Source organism: Phocoena sinus, chromosome 9, assembly GCF_008692025.1.
Source record: "Phocoena sinus isolate mPhoSin1 chromosome 9, mPhoSin1.pri, whole genome shotgun sequence".
Lineage (NCBI taxonomy): Eukaryota > Metazoa > Chordata > Mammalia > Artiodactyla > Phocoenidae > Phocoena > Phocoena sinus.
This window is the reverse complement of record NC_045771.1, coordinates 1,360,614-1,380,113: the sequence shown is the minus strand read 5'-3', so window position 1 is coordinate 1,380,113 and position 19,500 is coordinate 1,360,614. Positions and strand designations below refer to the sequence as shown.

At 47.0% G+C, this 19,500-nt stretch overlaps 1 protein-coding gene across 4 annotated transcripts in view; it reads left to right on the top strand.

Moving 5' to 3' along the window:
* The first annotated feature begins 15,557 nt into the window (after positions 1–15,557).
* The window catches only part of UBE3C (ubiquitin protein ligase E3C), a 120,727-nt gene continuing 116,784 nt past the window's right edge, over positions 15,558–19,500 (top strand). For 3 of the 4 annotated variants that reach the window (XM_032644074.1, XM_032644073.1, XM_032644072.1), the window contains exon 1: positions 15,558–15,981. In XM_032644074.1, coding sequence (XP_032499965.1) covers positions 15,916–15,981 — 66 coding nt within the window. In that variant the 5' untranslated portion in view covers positions 15,558–15,915. Of the gene's footprint in view, positions 15,982–17,682; positions 17,741–19,500 lie in introns of those variants that run through there. The other variant, XM_032644075.1, reaches the window with a different exon arrangement.

The following is a 19,500-nucleotide window of genomic DNA, read 5'->3' as shown; positions in this document are numbered from 1 at the left end:
CTACTCTGGAGACCCTGAACTATACAGAAAAAGATGTACAGATCTTCACCTCTGGGGGTTTCTGATTAAAGAACACAAATGCCACCAAATATGGAAGCAGTTTTCTAGGGACGAGCCCACCTTTGATAAACCATCTTCCCTTCACTCACTGAACTGCCAAAAGGTTTTTTAGTGGCTTATTCAGTTGAATGGACAACCAAGAACATTATGGGATGCCTCTAACATGATAGAAACAGGTAAAAACAAGTGAAATGCTAAAAGGACCTCAAGAAGAAACAGAGACAATGGAAGGAGTGGAAGAAAATTACCAAAGAAATGACAAGCTCTTCATACTAACGAGATGAAGTACTACAGCTTTAAGGTACAGGAAAGGGATTTCCCTTGTGGTCCAGTGGGTAAGAAAGACTCCATGCTCCCAATGCAGGGGGCCCAGGTTCGATCCCTGGCCAGGGAACTAGATCCTGCACGCATGCCGCAACTCAGACCTGGTGCAGCCAAGATAAATAAATAAATATATTTTTAAAAATCCATTATAAGAAAGAAAGAAAAAAAAAAGCACAGGAAAACTATAAATAAAAGTCAGAGAACAGGAAAGAGAATAAGGAACACGCAGATAAGAGAAAAGTTGGAAGAATTCGCCCAGCGAGTCTGCAGACACAGAGAGGTGCTCAGAGAGAGACTAGTAAGACCAGAGGGACACCCGGGAGCCCAGTCTCAGGCTCTGTCTCAGAAATACGAAGGCAAGGAGTGAATAATCAAAGAAATAATTAAGGAAGTTTCGCAGAACTGAAAGATTCAGACAAGTTTTGAGACTGAAAGGGGCCCTTTCAATGCCCCCACCTGGTGTGAATTTCAGAATATTAGGGGTGAAGGTCCTAAACGATTCCAGAGAGAAAGAAACCCACCAAGTTGGGACTCCCCTGGCGGTCCGGTGGTTAAGACTTCACATTCCAATGCAGGGGGTGTGGGTTCGATCCTTGGTCAGGGAGCTAAGATCCCACATGCCTTGGGGCCAAAAAACCAGAACATAAAACAGAAGCAATATTGTAACAAATTCAATAAAGACTTTAAAAATGGTCCACATTAAAAAAAAAATCTTAAAAAAAAACACAAACTACAGAGTTGTGCACAAAGGATTGAGGTCAGAGGCTCCTCAAATCGTCAAAACCGTCATGGAATCAGTGTCCCACATCCAACCAAACTATTAGTCACGTGTGAGTGTCGAAAAAGACATTCACAGACATTGACGACCTCACAAAAGCTATTTCTCTTGTATTCTTCCTTAGCAAGCCATTGGCAAATGCTTCCCACCCAATGAGGGATGAGCCAGGCCAGAGGAGATCAGTCTTTCCGGAGAAATGGCTGTGAAGCCCCCAGAGACTTGTGGCTTATGGGCGTGGCTATATCAATAGCTCCTTGGGAACAATGGGACATATTTTATAGGGCCATTGGAGGTGAGGACACATTTCAAAGAAAAAGGAATGTATAAAACCGTAGACAGTTATTAACTCTAGGGAAAAAAGTGACCTAAGAAAGGAAATATATATAATCGCAGTATAGATTTATTGCGCTGTCCAAATGATAGCTGTGAGATGAGAGTGGCTATTTAAATTTTAATTAATTAGAATGAAACAAAATTCAGTTCCTCATCTGCATCGGTCACAAAAGCTGATCGCCACCTATGTCTAGTATTAGCTCGGATATAGAACATTTCCATCAACGCAGGAAGTTCTCTGGGACAGAGCTAGCATGGAACTTTGGGTCAGCAGAGACAAATATTTATCATAATGATGAAAACACTAAGCATAGCTGTAATATAAAGTTGTGCTGTATCTGTCTGGGGAAGATGGAGGAGGGCAAAGGGTATTGGAGAGCTGAAATCCTCATCTGTAATGTCATGTCGTCACGATGTCAGCGTGTTGAAGACTGAATCGGGAGCTCTCCGCATATTCTCCTTACACAGAACCAGAATCGAAAACTAAACGAACTGAAGTGGCGACCCCTGGCATTGGAGGTTGAGGCGGGGGAGGGTAGAGACCTAATTTAAAAGAAATGCAAAAAGCTTTACATATTTAATGCGTAATGTCCCCCAGGTTTGTTAGGGGAAACACCGACTGAAACCACCCACCCTGGCTAGGCACCACAGTAACCACTTATGCATGAGTTATCTTTCAACAGGAGGTCCTAGTAAGGAACGCGGAACTAACAAGCCACGACCGACCGGAAGAATTCGGGAAACGTCAAAAGGAGAGAGGAGACTCCAGTCCATAGGTCCTACCAACCTCCCAGAATCCTCCTCGCCGGAATCCATCTTGGCTGAGAGATGTGCACGCCACCAGGAAGGACCCTGAGTCAGAGTGATTGGCCAGAGACACCCTAGAAAGTAATCCCATCGCCATAAAACCCGAGACTGTGAGCCACGTGGCAGAGCAGTCCTCCTGGTTCCCTTACCCGCTGCTTTCCCAACAAAGTCTCCTGCTTTGTCAGCACATGTGTCTCCTAGGACAATTCATTTCCAAGTGTTAGACAAGAGCCCACTCTCGGGCCCTGGAAGGGGTCCCCCTTCCTGTAACAGGTTCATCCATGATGTCACAAATGACAGTATTGCCCTATTTTTAAAGACTGAAAAACATCCCATCATATATACGTATGTATATAAATACATACATATGACATATACAACTATATATTTTTTATCTATTCATTCATTGAAAAATGAATGTGAATAATGCCCTCAATGAACTTGGGAGTGCGGATAGCTCTTGGAGATCCTGAATTCATTTCCTCTGGGTAAATTCCTAGAAGTGGAATTGCTGGATCATTTGGTGGTTCTATTTTTAACTTTTTGAGGCACCTCCATACTGCTTTCCATAGCAGCTGCACCAATTTACATTCCTACCAACAGTGCACAAGGGTTCCCTTTTCTCTACATCCTCAGCAGCACTTATCTTTTTTTTGGTTTGTTTTGAAAATAGCGGGTCTAACAGGTATGAGACAATATCTCATGGTGGTTTTGATTCGAATTTCCCTGGTGATTAAGTGATGTTGAGCACCTTTTCACACATCTGTAGGCCATTTTTAAAAAAAAATTTACTTTGGCTACGTTGGATCTTAGTTGCGGCATGTGGGATCTTACTCGCGGCCGCGGGATCCAGAGCACGTTTGAGGCACACAGGCTCCATAGTTGAGGCACATGGGCTCAGTAGTTGCGGTGCTCGGGCTTAGTTGCCCTGCAGCACGTGGGATCTTAGTTCCCTGACCAGGGATTGAACCGGCATCCCCTGCATTTGGAAGGCAGATTCTTTACCACTGGACCACCAGAGAACTTGCTGTAGGCCATTTGTATGTCTTCTTTGGAGAAATGAGTATTCAGTTCCTTTGCCTTTTTTTTTTTTTTTTTAATACAGCAGTGTTAATTATATTTATCATGTTGTGTATTACATCCCTGGTACTTGTTTATTTTGTAACTGGAAGTGTGTACCTTTGGAAGGCCTTCATCCAATTTCCCTTCCCCCACCCCCATCTCTGTAACCACAAATCTGATATCATTTTCTGTGACTTTGTTTGTTTATTTGTGAAGTATAATTGATCTACACTATGTTAGTTCCTGGTATACAGCATAGTGATTCAGTATTTCCATACATTTCAAAATGATCCCCATGGTAAGTCTAGTTATGATGTGTCACCATACAAAAACGTTATAGAGTTATTGACTATATTCCCTACTCTGTACATTTCATCCCTGAGAATTAAGTAATTATTCTTCATTTCTTTGGGTGTGATAATAGGACCGCGGCTATGGTTTACGAAAAAAATCAGTCCTTGCCTTTTAGTGATGCATCCTGAAATGCTTATGGATGAAATGATACAGTGTTTGGGGTTAGCTTCAAAATAATGGCCTGGGAGGAGGATGTGGCGGAGGGGAAGCAGATGGCCTGCAGTGGAAGCAAGGTCAGCGATGAGGTGATAACTGTTGAAACTGAGTAACTGGCACATAAGGATTTATGATATTTGTCTTTCTACTTTTGCATATGTTTATTAAAACTTTCTCCAATAAGAAGCATTAAAAATTTCCATGATGTCACCTGGGCAGATAAAACAGTAATTCATTGCCGCTTATTTCCAGATCAACGGCTAAGACTAGGGATCTAGGAAATCGGGGTACAGGACAGATGCCCTTGACAGAGAGGACTTCCTGGCATTGTCTGAAGAGAAGCAGACCTCTGGCCAGGGCAGTACGGTCTCGGGGCCCTGGGCAGGCAGCCTGCTCAGTCAGTTCTTGGTGTGCTTTGCTAAATGTCCTCGCAGTCCTGAAATGCAAGGAAAAAGGCTCGCTTTGAAACATGATGGAGATAATTTTAGGATAATAAACAAAGGCATCATGATATTAATGTAAAGAATGAGAACCGGAATTTGCACCCATTTGGGTAATTTTCTTGACTCCTCTGAGTTCAAATTTTCCAATCTGTGAAATGAGAGGGTTGGACAAGATCCATGGCTATCAATCTTTATGCTATTTAATATTGATCTATTTAATATCTGTATGTCAGTCTTTGCTCCTCAAAAAAAAAACATAAAATATTTTAAAGTAATCACATTTCCTCAGGAAAAATACAACTATAAACCTACTTACCAAATTTAATTTGAAAGATGAGCCACAGGTGGGTTAAGGAAGCTTGCTTTCTCGTGGGATAGTCGTGGCTCTGCATTCATTTATTATTATACTCTGTTTTTTGTGTACAAGTGACTGTAAAACCCAGATTCCAGGATATGATTAGCTTGTCATTTGAAAATTTCAAGCTTAAATCTCTACTGCACATCAATTCTATATATTTTTCTTATTACAAAGTCCCAGGACTCACACTCTTAAATAAACTGTGAATCAGTCATAGCTCCAGTTTCAAGATGAAAACATCTGTGCATCCGAGGCCTTGCATTACTTTTCTCCACTGAGCCAGTCATTTTTTCTTTTTCTTTTTCTTTTATTTTGGCTGCATTGGGTCTTCATTGTTGCACGCAGGCTTTAGTTGCGGCGAGCGGGGGCTACTTTTCTTTGCAGTGCACGGGCTTCTCGTTGCGGTGGCTTCTCTTGTCGCGGAGCACAGGCTCTGGGTGCGCGGGCTTCAGTAGTTGTGGCACGTGGACTCAGTAGTTGTGGCCCGCGGGCTCTAGAGCGCAGGCTCGGTAGTTGTGACGCACAGGCTTAGTTGCACCACGGCATGTGGGAATCTTCCCGGACCAGGGCTCGAACCTGTGTCCCCTGCATTGGCAGGTGGATTCTTAACCACTGCACCACCGGGGAAGCCCCTGAGCCACAGTCTTGCAATTATTCTCTGAGAAACTGTCTTGGGTGGAAAAGCAGCCACGTCAGCCTTTGTTTTCTCACGCGAACTAGATTTCGTGTTTTCTTCATGTTGCTATGATTTTGCCATAACAGAGAAGTTTGTCTTCACAGTTTAGTTTTAGTCAGCTCCTAGCTATGTGCCCAAAGGAGTTGAAAATAGGGACTCAAACATGCTTGTACACCAATGACCAGAGCGCTGTTCACAGTATCCAGGAACAAGGAAACAACCCAAGTGTCCCCCAGCAGATGAATGGACAAACTAAATGAGGCCCATCCATACAAGAGAATATGATTCAGCCCTAAAAAGGAAGGAAATTCTGACACCTGCTATAGCTGGGATGAAACCTTGAGGACATTATGCTCAGGGAAATAAGCCAGACACAGAAGGACAAATACTATATGATTCCACTTATACGAGGACCTAGAGCGATCAACTTCATACAGACAGGAGGTAGGTTCCCAGGGCTGCGGGAGGGGATGGGGAGTTAGTGTTGAATGGGGACAGAGTTTCAGTTTGTTAAGATAAAAGAGTTCTAGAGATGGATGGTAGGGAAGGTTGCACAGCAACGTAAATGTACTTAAAGCTGCTGAGCCATGCACTTTAAAATGGCTAAAATGGTAACCCTTATGGGTCTTTTACCGCGATAAAAAATCATGAATAAAAAAAATTAAGCTTAGCTCATTCATTGGACTCTAGCACTTCTTGATTGGAGGGTGTGTGGAAGGTTCTGGAAGAGGGACTGGAGAGTTTTCTGTGGCCATTTTTAGACAACAGCCTGCCACCTTTGCATTAACTTCTGTTTGTAACATTGATAGAAAGTAGCTCCCTCACGGTAGAAATACACTGAGTATAATATTCGATAGTTTGTTGCTCAGAACAGTCTTGCTTTTAATCTAGAGTCTAACAGCGGGCCGGGAGAACAGCTGACAGAATCCCATCCTCTGAAGGATACTCATCTACTAGTTGAGAATGTGTTGGCTCCATTGGGTAGGATCCTGGCTGACTTAGCTAACCAGACAGCGGAGAGCATGGCCTGCATTTTTTGGGACGTGCAGAGGTGAGGAAGGCTCCGTGAGCCTGAAAGAGATGGAGGCCTGTCGACTCCGAGGCAGAGGTCAGCATGTGTCCAGGACAGGCCCGGAGGGGGCTGGGGGGGGGGGACAGGGAGGGGGTGCTGCAGGGCAGGAGGGACAGGGACAGCCTGGAAGAGGGCCCCACGGAGAAGCCCGACCTCAGCAGGGAGGGAGCGGGTGGGAGGACGTCCCCGATGGAACCACCAGCAGGTACAAAACCACCTGCAGTCCTGACACCTTCTGTGCGGGGTCCCAAGAACACGGAGTTGCCAGGTTTGAAAGAGGTTCCAGGACGTCTTCTCCCTGAAATGCAAAGCCCCAGTGGAGGTCTGTGAGGAAGGTTTTTTCCTTCATGCTTCTCCGCATGTGTTCCTGTGAACCCTCCATGTGACGGGAAGGGAGCAGGGTGCCCTTCTCCAGCAGCCCGAGAGGGAGGGTTATTCACTTGAGCAGAGTTTCTCCTACTTGTGCTCCAAACCAGAGGACACCATCTCTCGAGCCATGACAGTATAGTTTTTTTTATTCTAGACCCGGACAATACGTTAAGGGAAAAAACCGGGCTCAAAATATGGCACATGTGGCCATGTTTCAATTATGTGAGCAAAGGCAGACAGGGAAGGGATGGAAGGTAAGACAGGCAGCAAAACCAGACAGGACACACGGACACAGACTCCCCTGTGTGCCAGCGTCCTCATTAATCTTTTAAAAGTAACTTTTTCTGATAAAATGAGATTGAAGATTCACAACAGCTAAGCGTAATGCCTGTTCTTCAACTGGATTCTGAACCAGGGAGAGAAGAACTCTGCAACTTACTCTCAAATGGCTCAGAAGATAATCACAGAGAATGATAGACAAGTGAGTGCAGCGGGGTGAATGGTAAAGAGGACTTCTTTGTGCTACGCTTGCAACTTTCCTGTAAGTTTGAAAATTTTCAAATAACTTAAAAAAGTTAAAATTAATCCAACCCACTCTGAGACACATTATGTCCACATGCCCACTCCAGCTGGTGTGGAAATCTTGGGTGGCTTTGCAGGTGTGACAGATGAGCTTTAACTGACCCATTACTGTTCGTTGATCAGAGTCACTTACGACCAGTGGGATTGGAGGTGAGTTGAGAAGAGCAGGCATTTTAGAAGCTGTTGAATTATGAAATTTTCATTCATAAAAGAACAGGCTTTGGCCCCTGAGTGTCAGCGTGGCCCTGCGGTGAAGCATGTCACAGTACAGGCTTGGAGGCATGGTCGTGCCTTCTTCAGACCCTCCAGTTAAGGAGGGCTCTGTGGGCTCTCAGCCCCCTTCTCAGTCACCGCCTGTTTCAAGCCAGGTGGACATCTTTAGAACAGAGCAGAGCATGGATGTGCAGTGTTCCAACCCCAGCACATCCATCTGGAAGTCTCTGGAAATGACTAGAAATTGGTGCTGGCGCTGCCTCTGGAGACTTGTATATCAGGGTCTAAGGACTGTAAGTGGCACTGCCAACATCCAGCTTGAGTGCTTCTCCTCATGTCAGACCCAGAATCCCGGCCTTCTTAACACCTCACAGACACAAATTTGTGTTAGTAAAGTATTGCCAACTAACAAGTTGCCCAACACTTAGTGGCTTAAAACAATAAGCATTTAGTGTCTCAGCGTCTGTGGGTTAGAAGCTTGGGAGGGGCTTAGCTGGGTGAGTCTCCCTCAAGGTCTCCCGGGAGCTTGCAGTCAGGATATGGGTTGGGGGAGAGAAGGATTGGGAGTTTGGGATTAGCAGATGTAAGCTTTTATATATAGGATGGATAAACAACAAGGTCCTACTGTATAGCACAAGGAGCTATGTCACTATCCTATGATAAACCGTAATGGAAAAGAATATGAAAAAAAGAGTATGTATATATGTATAACTGAATCACTTTGCTGTACAGCAGTAAATAACATAACATTGTAAATCAACTATACTTCAATTAAAACAATACGTTGTGGAAACAGATAGAGATGGGGGCAGCCTCACTGAAGGCTCTGCTTCCAAGACAGCACCTGGTCCAGCTTGTCGGCGCGAGGATTCAGTCCTCTGTAACCTGATGCTCTGACATCTGGGCCCCCCATGACCCTGGACGGACTGCCTGCCCCAGGTAGCCAGTTCCTAGAGAGAGTAAACCTTTGTCCACTTGTGAGTGCACTTCACAAGTGCAAACCAGCCAATGTAGGGCCCACAGCCCTGTCATCACCTCCTCTATCAGGTTCTCACACCCCAGGCCACTCTCCACCTGCCCTAATCCCTCAGGACCAGGTCCCAACAATGAGGGGCGGCCCCTCTGCCCCAGAAGCAGCTGAAACTATTCACACCAGCCAGTCCTGCACCGGTCACCGCTGCCCCACCCATTTCTTCCTGCGGAAACCACAGGCCTGGCCCCCCCTCCCCGCCCCAGACCTCCTGACTTGCCCTGGTGCTTCCCCTGTGGCCCTCCTGTGGTGGGGCACGCCCCCTCCTCTTGGGATCTAGCCTGACTGTCCATCTCCTGAAGACACTCACTGCGTGTTGTCGCAGACCTCGGTGAGGGCATAGCTGGAGGCCTCACCCGCTTAGATCTTGTTCAGATTGCGGCCGATCGTGTGGCCGGGCGGCACATGGAGAGCTCTGAACAAGGTGTCAGTGTTTCTGGATTTTCTTTCAAGCTCATCATGCCTTAGAACCTTGGCTCTCAAATGAGTTCTTTGTATCAGAAGAGATTTACTACCCTAAGTATACCTGTATCTCAATTTAATGAAAATGTTAAGGACGCTTTGATGGTCCTGCGCCAGTGTAATTTTAAATAAAATGTCTTCGTTCTTTGGCAGCACACGCGGCCCTGCAATTTTACTGTCGGGAGGCACTTAGGCGGAATGCTCTTTACAATATTGTCTTTACAACACCGGCTTGTTTTACTGCACTTTTTTTTTTTCCCCGAGTAAACAAACAAAAAAAATTTTATGGAAATCTTTGAGGCGAAGTCTCATTTATGTTGCTAGAAATTAAACCCGGGCTGACTGTAGATTATAAAGTGATGTGCTTTAGGGGGAGTGACACAGGAGCTCTGGATTTGAACTCTAGCTGTGCGCTGACCAGCTGTCAAATTGCTAACCCTCTTCCTGTGTCCACTCTCCGCATCGGTCCAGCGTGGGGACTGACATTTGCATCACGGGGCTGCCGTGAGAAGTAAGGGAGTAAAAGCCTGGGTAGCACGGAATGTAATACCTGATAGAAAGTGAATGCTCAGTAAATAGTGGCTCTCATTTTCCACCACGGCGTTGCTATACTCCAGCACTTCATTATTTTAGGTGACTTTGAACAGAAGTGTAATGATATCTTTCCAAAACATAGTTCGCTTGGAGATTTAACACTTGAGCCGAGCTTCGGGAAGAGGAGCTCTCCTTGGCCATCCTGGCGGCTCACGTCTCTGCAAGGCCTTCTGGAGCTTTCGCAATTTGGCCTCCTGCTTCCCGCAACGGACTGGCTGCCAAGCACACTCTTAATCGTCTAACCTTTTAAAATGATTAAAACGATGATGATCATAATGTATAAAAATAGCATCAGTAGAATGTTAACAGCATATTAATACTCGGTGTCTCGATATTGTTTGCTGTTAAAAACATGTTTTTTGGCCTATGAACTTAGCAAAATGCTACAGACATTGCGTGGGAATAATAATAACCTGAAACGTCTCAGCTTATTCAACGTGTTTGTGTCACCAAAGCAAAGGCCTCGAGAGCCACGTGGACCAGGCCTGTGCCTTCAGGCCGGGGAGCATTTGGCCCACTTGGCAGATGAATTTGGTGAAGGTCACTGATTGACCCAAAGTCACGCAGTTAGATAGGGCAGGGCTGGGACCCAAACCTGTCTCTGAGCAGTGCTTGACCACGAGAACACACTTTTGTTTTTTTAAATTTGATTGAAGTATAGTTGATTTACAGTGTTGTGTTCATTTCTGCTGTACAGCACGGCGATCGTTATACATCCATACACATGTATATGTACGTCCTTTTTCATATCCTTTTCCGTTTGGTTTATCACAGGGTATTGAATAGAGTTCCCTGTGCTCTACAGTAGGACTTTGTTGTTTATCCATTCTGTGTGTGATAGTTTGCATCTGCTCATCCCAAACTCCCAGTCCTTCCCTCCACCCTGCCCTTGGCAACCACAAGTCTGCTCTCTATGCCTGTGAGTCTGTTTCTGTTTTGTAGGTATGTTCATTTGTGTCGTATTTTATTTTTTATTTTATTTTTTTTGCGGTACGCGGGCCTCTCACCGCTGTGGCCTCTCCCGTTGCGGAGCACAGGCTCCGGGCACGCAGGCTCAGCGGCCATGGCTCACGGGCCCAGCCGCTCTGCGGCATGTGGGATCCTCCCGGACCGGGGCACGAACCCGTGTCCCCAGCATCGGCAGGCGGACTCTCAACCACTGTGCCACCAGGGAAGCCCATGTGTCGTATTTTGGATTCCACATATAAGTGATATCATATGGTATTTGTCTTCTATGAGAACACATCTTAAACTTCCTTTTCCTTTGAGCGTTGAGAGCAAGTATGGATACCTGTGACTATTGCTTAACCTGCCATGGACAGTATGAATACGGTTTTACTGAAGAATAACAGAGCATCTCTATAGTGTACCCGGAAATGATGAGGACGCAGGCCATTTTGTATTGGACATAGTCCAGTTTTTAGTAAAAAAAGAAAAATTAGTCCTTCATTGTAAAGAGCTTTATGACAAAAAGAAGCAAAGGTGACCACTGATGAATGCAAGCCTGCACGTGTGGAATCAGCTTTTTGGAGCTTCCCTCTCCACAGCACCTGCCTCCAGCCCCAGTGTGTCCCGTCCGCCTCGGCTGGTCCTGCACCCCTGCGCCTCCAGGTCCACGCTCGGCAAGGACTCCTCTCTCCATGAGGTCCTGGTTTCTACATTAGGTTATAAATGCGCCTCTGAGGCCTGGGAGCACAACACAGGCCTTGGGCACAGGGTCCTCCCCAGGGTGGGGCGCTGGCGGGGCCTCGGCACGTGCGCCTGGGCTCCAGAGCACCACGCTGAGCCTGGGCCCAGTGGGGCTGCGTCACTCACAGCCTGCAGGGCAGCTGCGTCTCGCAGCTGCGCAGCCGGCTCTTTGCTGCTGCAGGGGAAGACAGCGCTTGTCGGGGGCCAGGCGAAGCGTTGGCCTGACCTGGTGACTGCCACCGATGGTGGGTTTGCCCCCATGTGAAGGCCACGTGTCCCAGACCGTGCTGGGGCCTGCAGCAGGTGAGACCCTCCGAGGAGGCCGGGCCCGGCAGGGCATCTTAGCCCCCCAGCCAGGGTTCTGGGGAGGAGGGCCGTCCAGCAGCTGCTGCCGCGTGGCCTCGACTCCAGCGCAAGGCGTGGACTATGTTGCGTGGAGGAGGACAGACAGAGGGAAGGGCTCCTGGCAGCTCCCGCAGAAGCTTCAGCTCGGGAGTCTCAGTGGCACCCAATGTAGGGGAGCAAGAGCCTTCCCTAAGCGAGCGGCCACCAGCCAAGGGCCGTCACGGCTCAAAACAGCTCCTGAGCCACCCTGCGGCCGATGTCACGGGCAGAGCTGACACTCAGTGGGCATCCAGCACCAGGGACACAGGGCTCAGTAGGGGAGAGATACGGGGTCTTGGATCTGTGGGCCGGGAGAGAAAGGTACTCCAGCCAGCCTGTTTACTGGGCCTGCCCTAGCAGATTTGCAACGTTTGCAAGATGGAAGGTGGAAGGGTCCCGGGTACCACTTTCTGAAAGGGAGAGTTTGCCCAGGTAAAACACCCCATCGCTCCGGATGGCGTGAGATTACACTCCTGATAGGAACTGAGGGCTCCCGGCGTGGACTCTGGACGTCCATCTTTGTGAACCTCAAGGCTCCTCTACCCGCCTCTTAAATGCCATCGAACCCCTGCTGTGGGCTCTGGTCTGTTATCTTGATTTGCGCTCACCTCACAGGACTTTCTGGTTTCCCTTTTGATTTCTGCTTTGACCCAGGGGCTATTAAGAAGTTAATTTCCACATTGGTAAGTTTCCCAATTTTTCGCTTTCATGGGTTTCTGACTTCATTCCATTGTGGTTGGCGAACCACTTGGTACGATTTCTTTCTGTTGCAGGACCCGGCATGGACTCCATGTGCCCCTGGGAGGAGTGGGTGCTCCGATGCGGGGGATGGGCATGCCCCAGAGTCTGTGAGGTCAGTCACTGAGAGTGGTCTTTAAATCTTCTTTCCTTGTTGACCTTCTGTCTAGCTGTTCTAGCCAGTATTCGAAATGGGTATTTGAAGTCTACAACTATTATTGTCAAATTGTTAATTTCTCCCTTCATTTCTGTCAGTTTTTGCACATTCCGATTCTTTTGGACGTTTTTGCACATTCCGATTCTTTTGGACGTTAATCTTGCAAAGCGACTTAATGTTTGTCCTCTAACGTCCCCTGGAATATGATAATGGAAGAGGAGTGTATGTTCAGATTTAGGGCGTTTTACTGTTGCCATTTCGTTAATGAATGTTATGGACTGTGTCTCCTCCGCCCAGATTCATACGCTGAATGCTAACCCCCAATGTGATGGTGTTGGGAGGTGGGGCTTTTGGGAGGTGATGAGGTCATGAGGTGGAGCCCTCATGAATGGGATGAGGGTCCTTATAAAAGAGCCCCCAAGAGCTCTCTCATCCCATCCCCCAAGTGAGGACACAGAGGGAAGATACTAGCTATGAACCAGGAAGTGAGTTCTCACCTGACACCAAATCTGCCAGGCCTTGATCTGGAACTTCCAGCCTCCTGACTGGGAAATAAATTTCTGTTGTTTATAAGCTACCCAGTCTGTGACATTCTGTCAAAGCAGCCTGAACTAAGACAATAAAGCTTCTTTTTCTGAAAGAAATTGATGATTAAAATTATTATACACATAGAAAGTATATTAAACATATATCAACATTTTAAAGAATAATACAAAGCAAACACCCCTGGGAAGACCATGCAGGTTGAGAAACAATGCTGCCAGTAACTTTGAATCTTCCCTCCAAGGTCTCCTCCCATCAGTAACTACTATCCCCCCTTTTTGTGTGAAAATTTTCTGTATATTTCTTGATAGTTTTATTCACTGGAATTTTCTTGGTGTTTTATTATTGGAGAATCTAAATGGGATCACTTAATCACATTGCATGAGTTCTAGTGAATTGTACCGGACAGTGTGTCAGGCATGATTTGGGACAGTAAAAGGAAGGAGTGAATTTCCAGCCTTGGGTGTACAGCGGCCTTGGTGTTAATTTAATGAATATTCTCTTGGGACCCACTGCAGCGTCTCCGGAGGCGACAGTTACATGGCTCACCAGCAGCCCCGGGATGATCTCAAAGGAGAGGGGGTGTATCCTCTGGGGACGTCAAGGAACAGACCCATCAAATGGAAGCCTGCTGCCCTGCAACTCAGCCACGATGCCTTAGGGTGTCTTTCCTGCAGAAAGAACTCATTCCTGGGTGTGAGAATGTGACTGCAGCAGAATTTGTAACATCAACAAAATGGTGTTAACCTAAGTGCCAAAAAACAGGGGAATGGTGAGATAATAAATGACGGCCCAGGAGGGACATAGTCCTGTAGACACCTTGATTTTAGCCCAGTGAGACTTCTGACCTGCAGAGCTGTAAGATAGTAAATTTGTGTTGCTTAAGCCACTAGGATTGTGGTGATGTGTTACCGCAATGATAGGAAACTAAGACAGATAGATAGATATGTTCTTAGCCAATTTAGAAAATTCGAAATATACCCAGCAGATGGAGGCAGCACACCTTAATTACCAACAAAGCTGATATTGGAGAACTAGTTAAATGGGCTTTCCTGCTCCTCACTCCTGGCCTGGACCTTGGACGAGTTTATTTGGGGCAAAATCTGAGACCTCAGAGTAGAGTCACTTACTGAGGGCACATACTGGATATTACCAATATTTTAAATCTTTGCTCATCTGACAGGTTTAAAAAAGTGATGATTTGTAAAATCTGTAAAATTTAAAACTTGATAAAATTTGTGTATTTTTGATGAATCAAGGATTTCTTGATATATCAGAGGAGCTTATGTGTTAACTGGAAAACTGCACTAATCACTGGGTTTCAAAGGTTTTTGATCCTGACGACTGTGATCTAATTCTCATATATATATATATATATATATATGAGAATATATATATAGTATGTGTGTATATGTGTGTGTGTGTGTGTGTGTGTGTACATGCAGGATTTTTCAAACTGAGATTAAAACCCATTAGTGGGTTGTGAAATGTACTTACTGGTTTGCGGCTGGTATTAAAAAAAAAAGACAACAGAGTAAAAAAAATAGTGCATCTCACATAGTAATGAAAAACAGTTTTTAAGATTTTGATTTCAGTCGTGTGTATATGAAATATATGTGTGCGTATGATATCTATTTACGTATGTGTACACGATATATATTTCTCTGTGTATATGTGATATAGATGTATATATGTGTGTATATGCTATATATTTGTGTATATATTGATGTGCATGTGACAGTTATGTTAACTGTATGTATGCATACATGGTATACTTCTATACATGTGCATGTATTGATATACGTTTGTATCTATGTGTGTATGATATATACGTGTATATATTGAAATATGTGTGTATGAAGTCCACACATAACTGGGTCACAACGTTAAATGATGCACTCTCTACGGGCATTAAGTAATAAAGCTGATATTTTTCCCCTCAGATCAGTCAAGTTTGGTATCATCGAAAGCGTGGAGCCCGCTTCCCAGAAAAGTGCACAAACAACATCCTAGTCGCACTCCGGCGCGCAGGCGCCCACCGACCCCTGCAGCCGCCCTCGGCGCACTGTGGAGACGGGATTCATCCCCACCACTCGGGACGCGCACGCGCGCCTGCCCCTCCGCGCGCCCCCTCCCCGGGCACCAGCGCCCCCGCGGCACCTGCGGCCCCCCCCCCTCCCCGGGCACCTGCGCCCCACCTACGCGCCCCGGCCCCGCCCCTCATCCCTCCCGCCGCAGAGCCTGGCACCGCCGCTTCTTCCCACGCTCCGACGCGCCGTCGATGCGGGCGCGCGCACGCGGGCGGGGCGCCGGGAGCAGCGCCGCGGCGTCGGTGTCGGGCGCGCGCACGCCGGCGGGGCGGCGCACGGCGGCAGCAGCAGCAGCGGCGGCGGCGGCGGCCATTTTTCCTCCCGGCAGCTGCTCCGGGTGCAAGTGCGGGGTCAGCGGCCCTGCCGGCGCTCGGGCTCGGCCGGAGCGGCGGGGAGGCGTGGATGAGGGGGGAGGTGGCAGAGGGCTGCCCCCAGTGTCGCCGCCCCTCCCCCCACAGGGCAGTCCGGGCGGGCAGAGCGCCGGCGGGCGCGGGCTCGGGGTCACTTCCTGGCGCGGCCTCGTCCTCGCCGCTCCCCTCCCGCCGGGACCTCCCCCGGTCGCTCTCCCCGCCGGGGACCCTCCCCCGGGGCCCGCCCGCGCTCTCAGTGTCGGGCCCTCTCAGATGGGATAGGCTGTAAAGATGTTTAGTTTTGAAGGGGATTTCAAAACCAGGCCCAAGGTGTCCCTGGGAGGCGCGAGCCGGAAGGTAAGAGCGGCCTGCGAGCGGCAGTGCCGCGGGGCTGGGCGGGGCCAGCCGCGGACTCCGGGCGGGACGGCTGGCTGGGGGCCGGCTCGGGTCCGGGAAGGGTCCATCCCGGCGGAGGGACGCGCGAGGGGGCGGGCTGCGGGGTCACCTGCTCCTACGGCTCAAAGCGGGTCTGGAAGGAAAGCTGATGGGGAAAAAGGGCTTTGTGGACCGGAATCGCCCGGAAGCTGCAAGGATGCTGAGGGTGGACGGCCTTTTATACTTAGGTAGTGAAAAACTCGGGGCAAAGGACACAGTGTTTCTTTCAGAAATGAACTTTAGATACTTTATCACACTTGACTGATGGTGATTGCTTTTAGAGTACTACGTGGGGGTCTTGTCTGTTGTAGAAAGTAAGTAGAATGTATTTGTTCATGACAACAGTCTCTGAAGTTGAGGCGGAACTCCTCATCATAGGCCACGTGTTTGAATCCAAGGCCATGAAAGTCGTCCCTTACCAGCCTTTTGGAAACACTTCTGGAGAGACTCTAGCACTTTTTTTCTGTTACAACTGGTCGTATGATTATTCTTAGGATAACAGTGTAGAATAAGGGCGTACAAACTAGTTACTGTGCTATCCTCTCTGATGACAGGCATGTACTGATTCGGTGGAATTGCTGACAAGTAGTTCAGCGTCAGTGTTGCTTCATTTATGTGCTTGCTTTTTACCACTTCTCCACTGGATCCCTTCCCTGCCTGTTTTAGTTTTATCAGACTAAAAATAAAGTGTGGTCGCCCTTGCTTAGAGTGTTGGAAAAGTTCAAGTGAGTATAATTAGCAGATTGTTTACTAAATAATTTTCTAAAGTGTTCTTTCAGTGGTTGTCTATTCTTCTGTATTAGTGTATTCTGTATGTTACACTTAACGACGGGGTTGGCACATGACTGAGCAGATGTTCAAGTCCACGTACGAATATCCGCTTTAAATTGTACTGTGGGGGTATGTGCATGATGGTTTCTGAGGGTAGAGGAGGGGAACCCAGCAGGGATTTGGGCAGGAAGTGTGCTGATAACTTACAAGCTTTGGGTTTTGCATGATGGTGATTGGTTGGAGGTTGCAGAACTAGGTGCTAGACTAGGTGCTGTGTACGTGTTGTGCAGGGCTGGCGTGGGTCACGTTCAGTGGCTTGGGTATTCATGAAAATTCCAAATGAGATCAAAGGACTTATGCCATTGGAAGAACCTCTGGGCCAGATCTAGTTTACAGGTGGGATAAAGAGCTGTTGAGTGATAGCACAGCCGCATAGCAAGCTGGGGGCAGGTCACCACCTTAGAATCCATGTCACCTCACTTACGTAGGACTTTGTGACTTCTGTTACAGACAGGAGTGCCCTGGCAGGTCCTGCTAAGGTGTTGATCCTGTTTTCTCACCAAGTAACACATCTCATCTTTAAGGAAAATAGTTATCTGTTGATCAGAATCTCAAGGGGAGATTGCACGTCTTGCTTTTCAGCTGTGCGAAACAATTTTTCCCACCTTTTTACCCCCCTTTTCGTTGAGGTTTAGACTTAACATACAGTCAGGGTCACAGACATTAAGTGTCTGTGTCTTAGGCCATGTCCCTTAGAAGCCTGAGGAGGAAATCCTTGTGCAGGTGAAATTGAGGAGGGAAGAGGAGAGGGCAGGGGACCGGGGGTTTTCTTGGTTGGAGTTTATCTTTAGCCGGATCCCACCGACAACTCTGGAGCGTGGCTGGCATCACGGAGTTGTCCCGTCTTGAGGTGAGGGGGCTGGCATTTTGTATCCCCGTATCATTTAGTCGTTGTCTGCAGGCTGCCCCTGGGGTGGGTGGGAGTGTAATTCTCCAGAGAGGGTGGCAGTAAGGAGCCCACCGCAGTCACTCTGCAGTGGCTGGGGGGTGGGTGCATTGGCCTGGGACCGGAATCTGGGCAGGGAATTAACTGTAGGTTCGGCTGGAAGGATTTTTACAGCCCACCACTCCCATCAAATAACATGCCCAGCCTTCCAGAGGCCCCCATCTGCACCCTTCCATTCTAAGCCCTCCTACCCAAAGGTAACTACTATTCCGACCTTTATTACCACAGATCAGTTCTGCCTGTTGAACTTCTTGTGCGTAGAGGCCACTCTTTTTGGACTGGCCTCTGTGGCTCAGCATTTGGTCTGAGAGGTGGGATCCATCGTCTTATTCTGGTTGCATTGTCTGAACGTACATAGCACAGTTGATCCGTATTTGTTGTGTGTGTCTCTGGGTGGACACATGCTCTCACGTGCTGCTCACACGTTGCGCGTGGGTTTAGCTCCAGTGCACTCTGCCTCGTTCTGAGCGTTTCAGTGGCTCCACTTCCTTGCCAACACTTAGCGTTGTCAGTCATTTTAATTTGGCCGTTCCGGTGGGTATGTAGTTTCATTGTAGCTTTAATTTTGTTTCCTAACAACTAATGATGTTGCGCACCCACATATGCTTATTTTCCTTACTTCTCTTTGGCTGCCACGTAAGTCTTTTGCCTCATTTGAAAAACAAAAACTTAAAATGATCTTTCCCCCATGTCTTAAATTATTGTTTGAAATTTTCCCTTCTTAAGTTTAGTGGAAACTGAATAGTTGCTACTTTTTGGATAAATACATCTTCCCCCCCCCAAAATTAAATGAATATTTAAAATGTTTATTTGTAAAGGTTCTTTGAAGGATCTGAAACATTGTAAGGAAAAGTTCATGCCCTCGTTGTAATCTTGTTGGGGAGATAAGACTTACACAGTTAAACATAAAATAACAATAGAGAGAGCAATTACCACATTCTGGGTTTTCCTTGGGCTGATTCAGGAAAGAATAGAGTTGGTTGGGGCTTAGTCTTGAAGGATGCGTGGAATTAGTGAGCTGGGAAGCAAGGGTATTCCAGGTGGGTGGAAGGGTATACATTGAGTAGGTATATACTGGATTGGGTAGGTATATACTAAGTCACATAGGTTTCCACTTTTTAATATTTCTGAAGTCAGGATACATGGTGGCATGATAGTTTATTGGCAGTATTTTTTTCTATTCTTGGTAGTGCATAGAAGAATATCTTAATGGTAATTTGATTACAAGTATAGAAATCCACTGTTATTAGCATCTTGCCTTAATGTGGTTCATTTGTTACATTGATGAACCAATAGCAATGCATTAAGATTCATTCTTTGTGTTGTGCTTTAAGTGGGTTTTGACAAATGTATAATGACATGTATCTGCCATTACAGCATCATAGAGAATAGTTTGTTGTCCTAAAAATCCACTGTGCTTTACCTATTCATCTTCTCCCTTATCCCTCACACACCGCCGCCTTCCTGCCCCCAATCTCTGGCCACCACTGATCTTTTTACTGTCTCCATAGTTTTGCCTTTCTAAAATGTCATGTAGTTGGAATCATACGGTGTGTGGCCTCTTCAGATTTGCTTCTTTCACTTAGCAGCATACATTTAAGGTTCCTCCATGCCTTTTCATAGCTTGCTAGCTTGTTTTTTTATCCTATTTTTTATTAACAGAC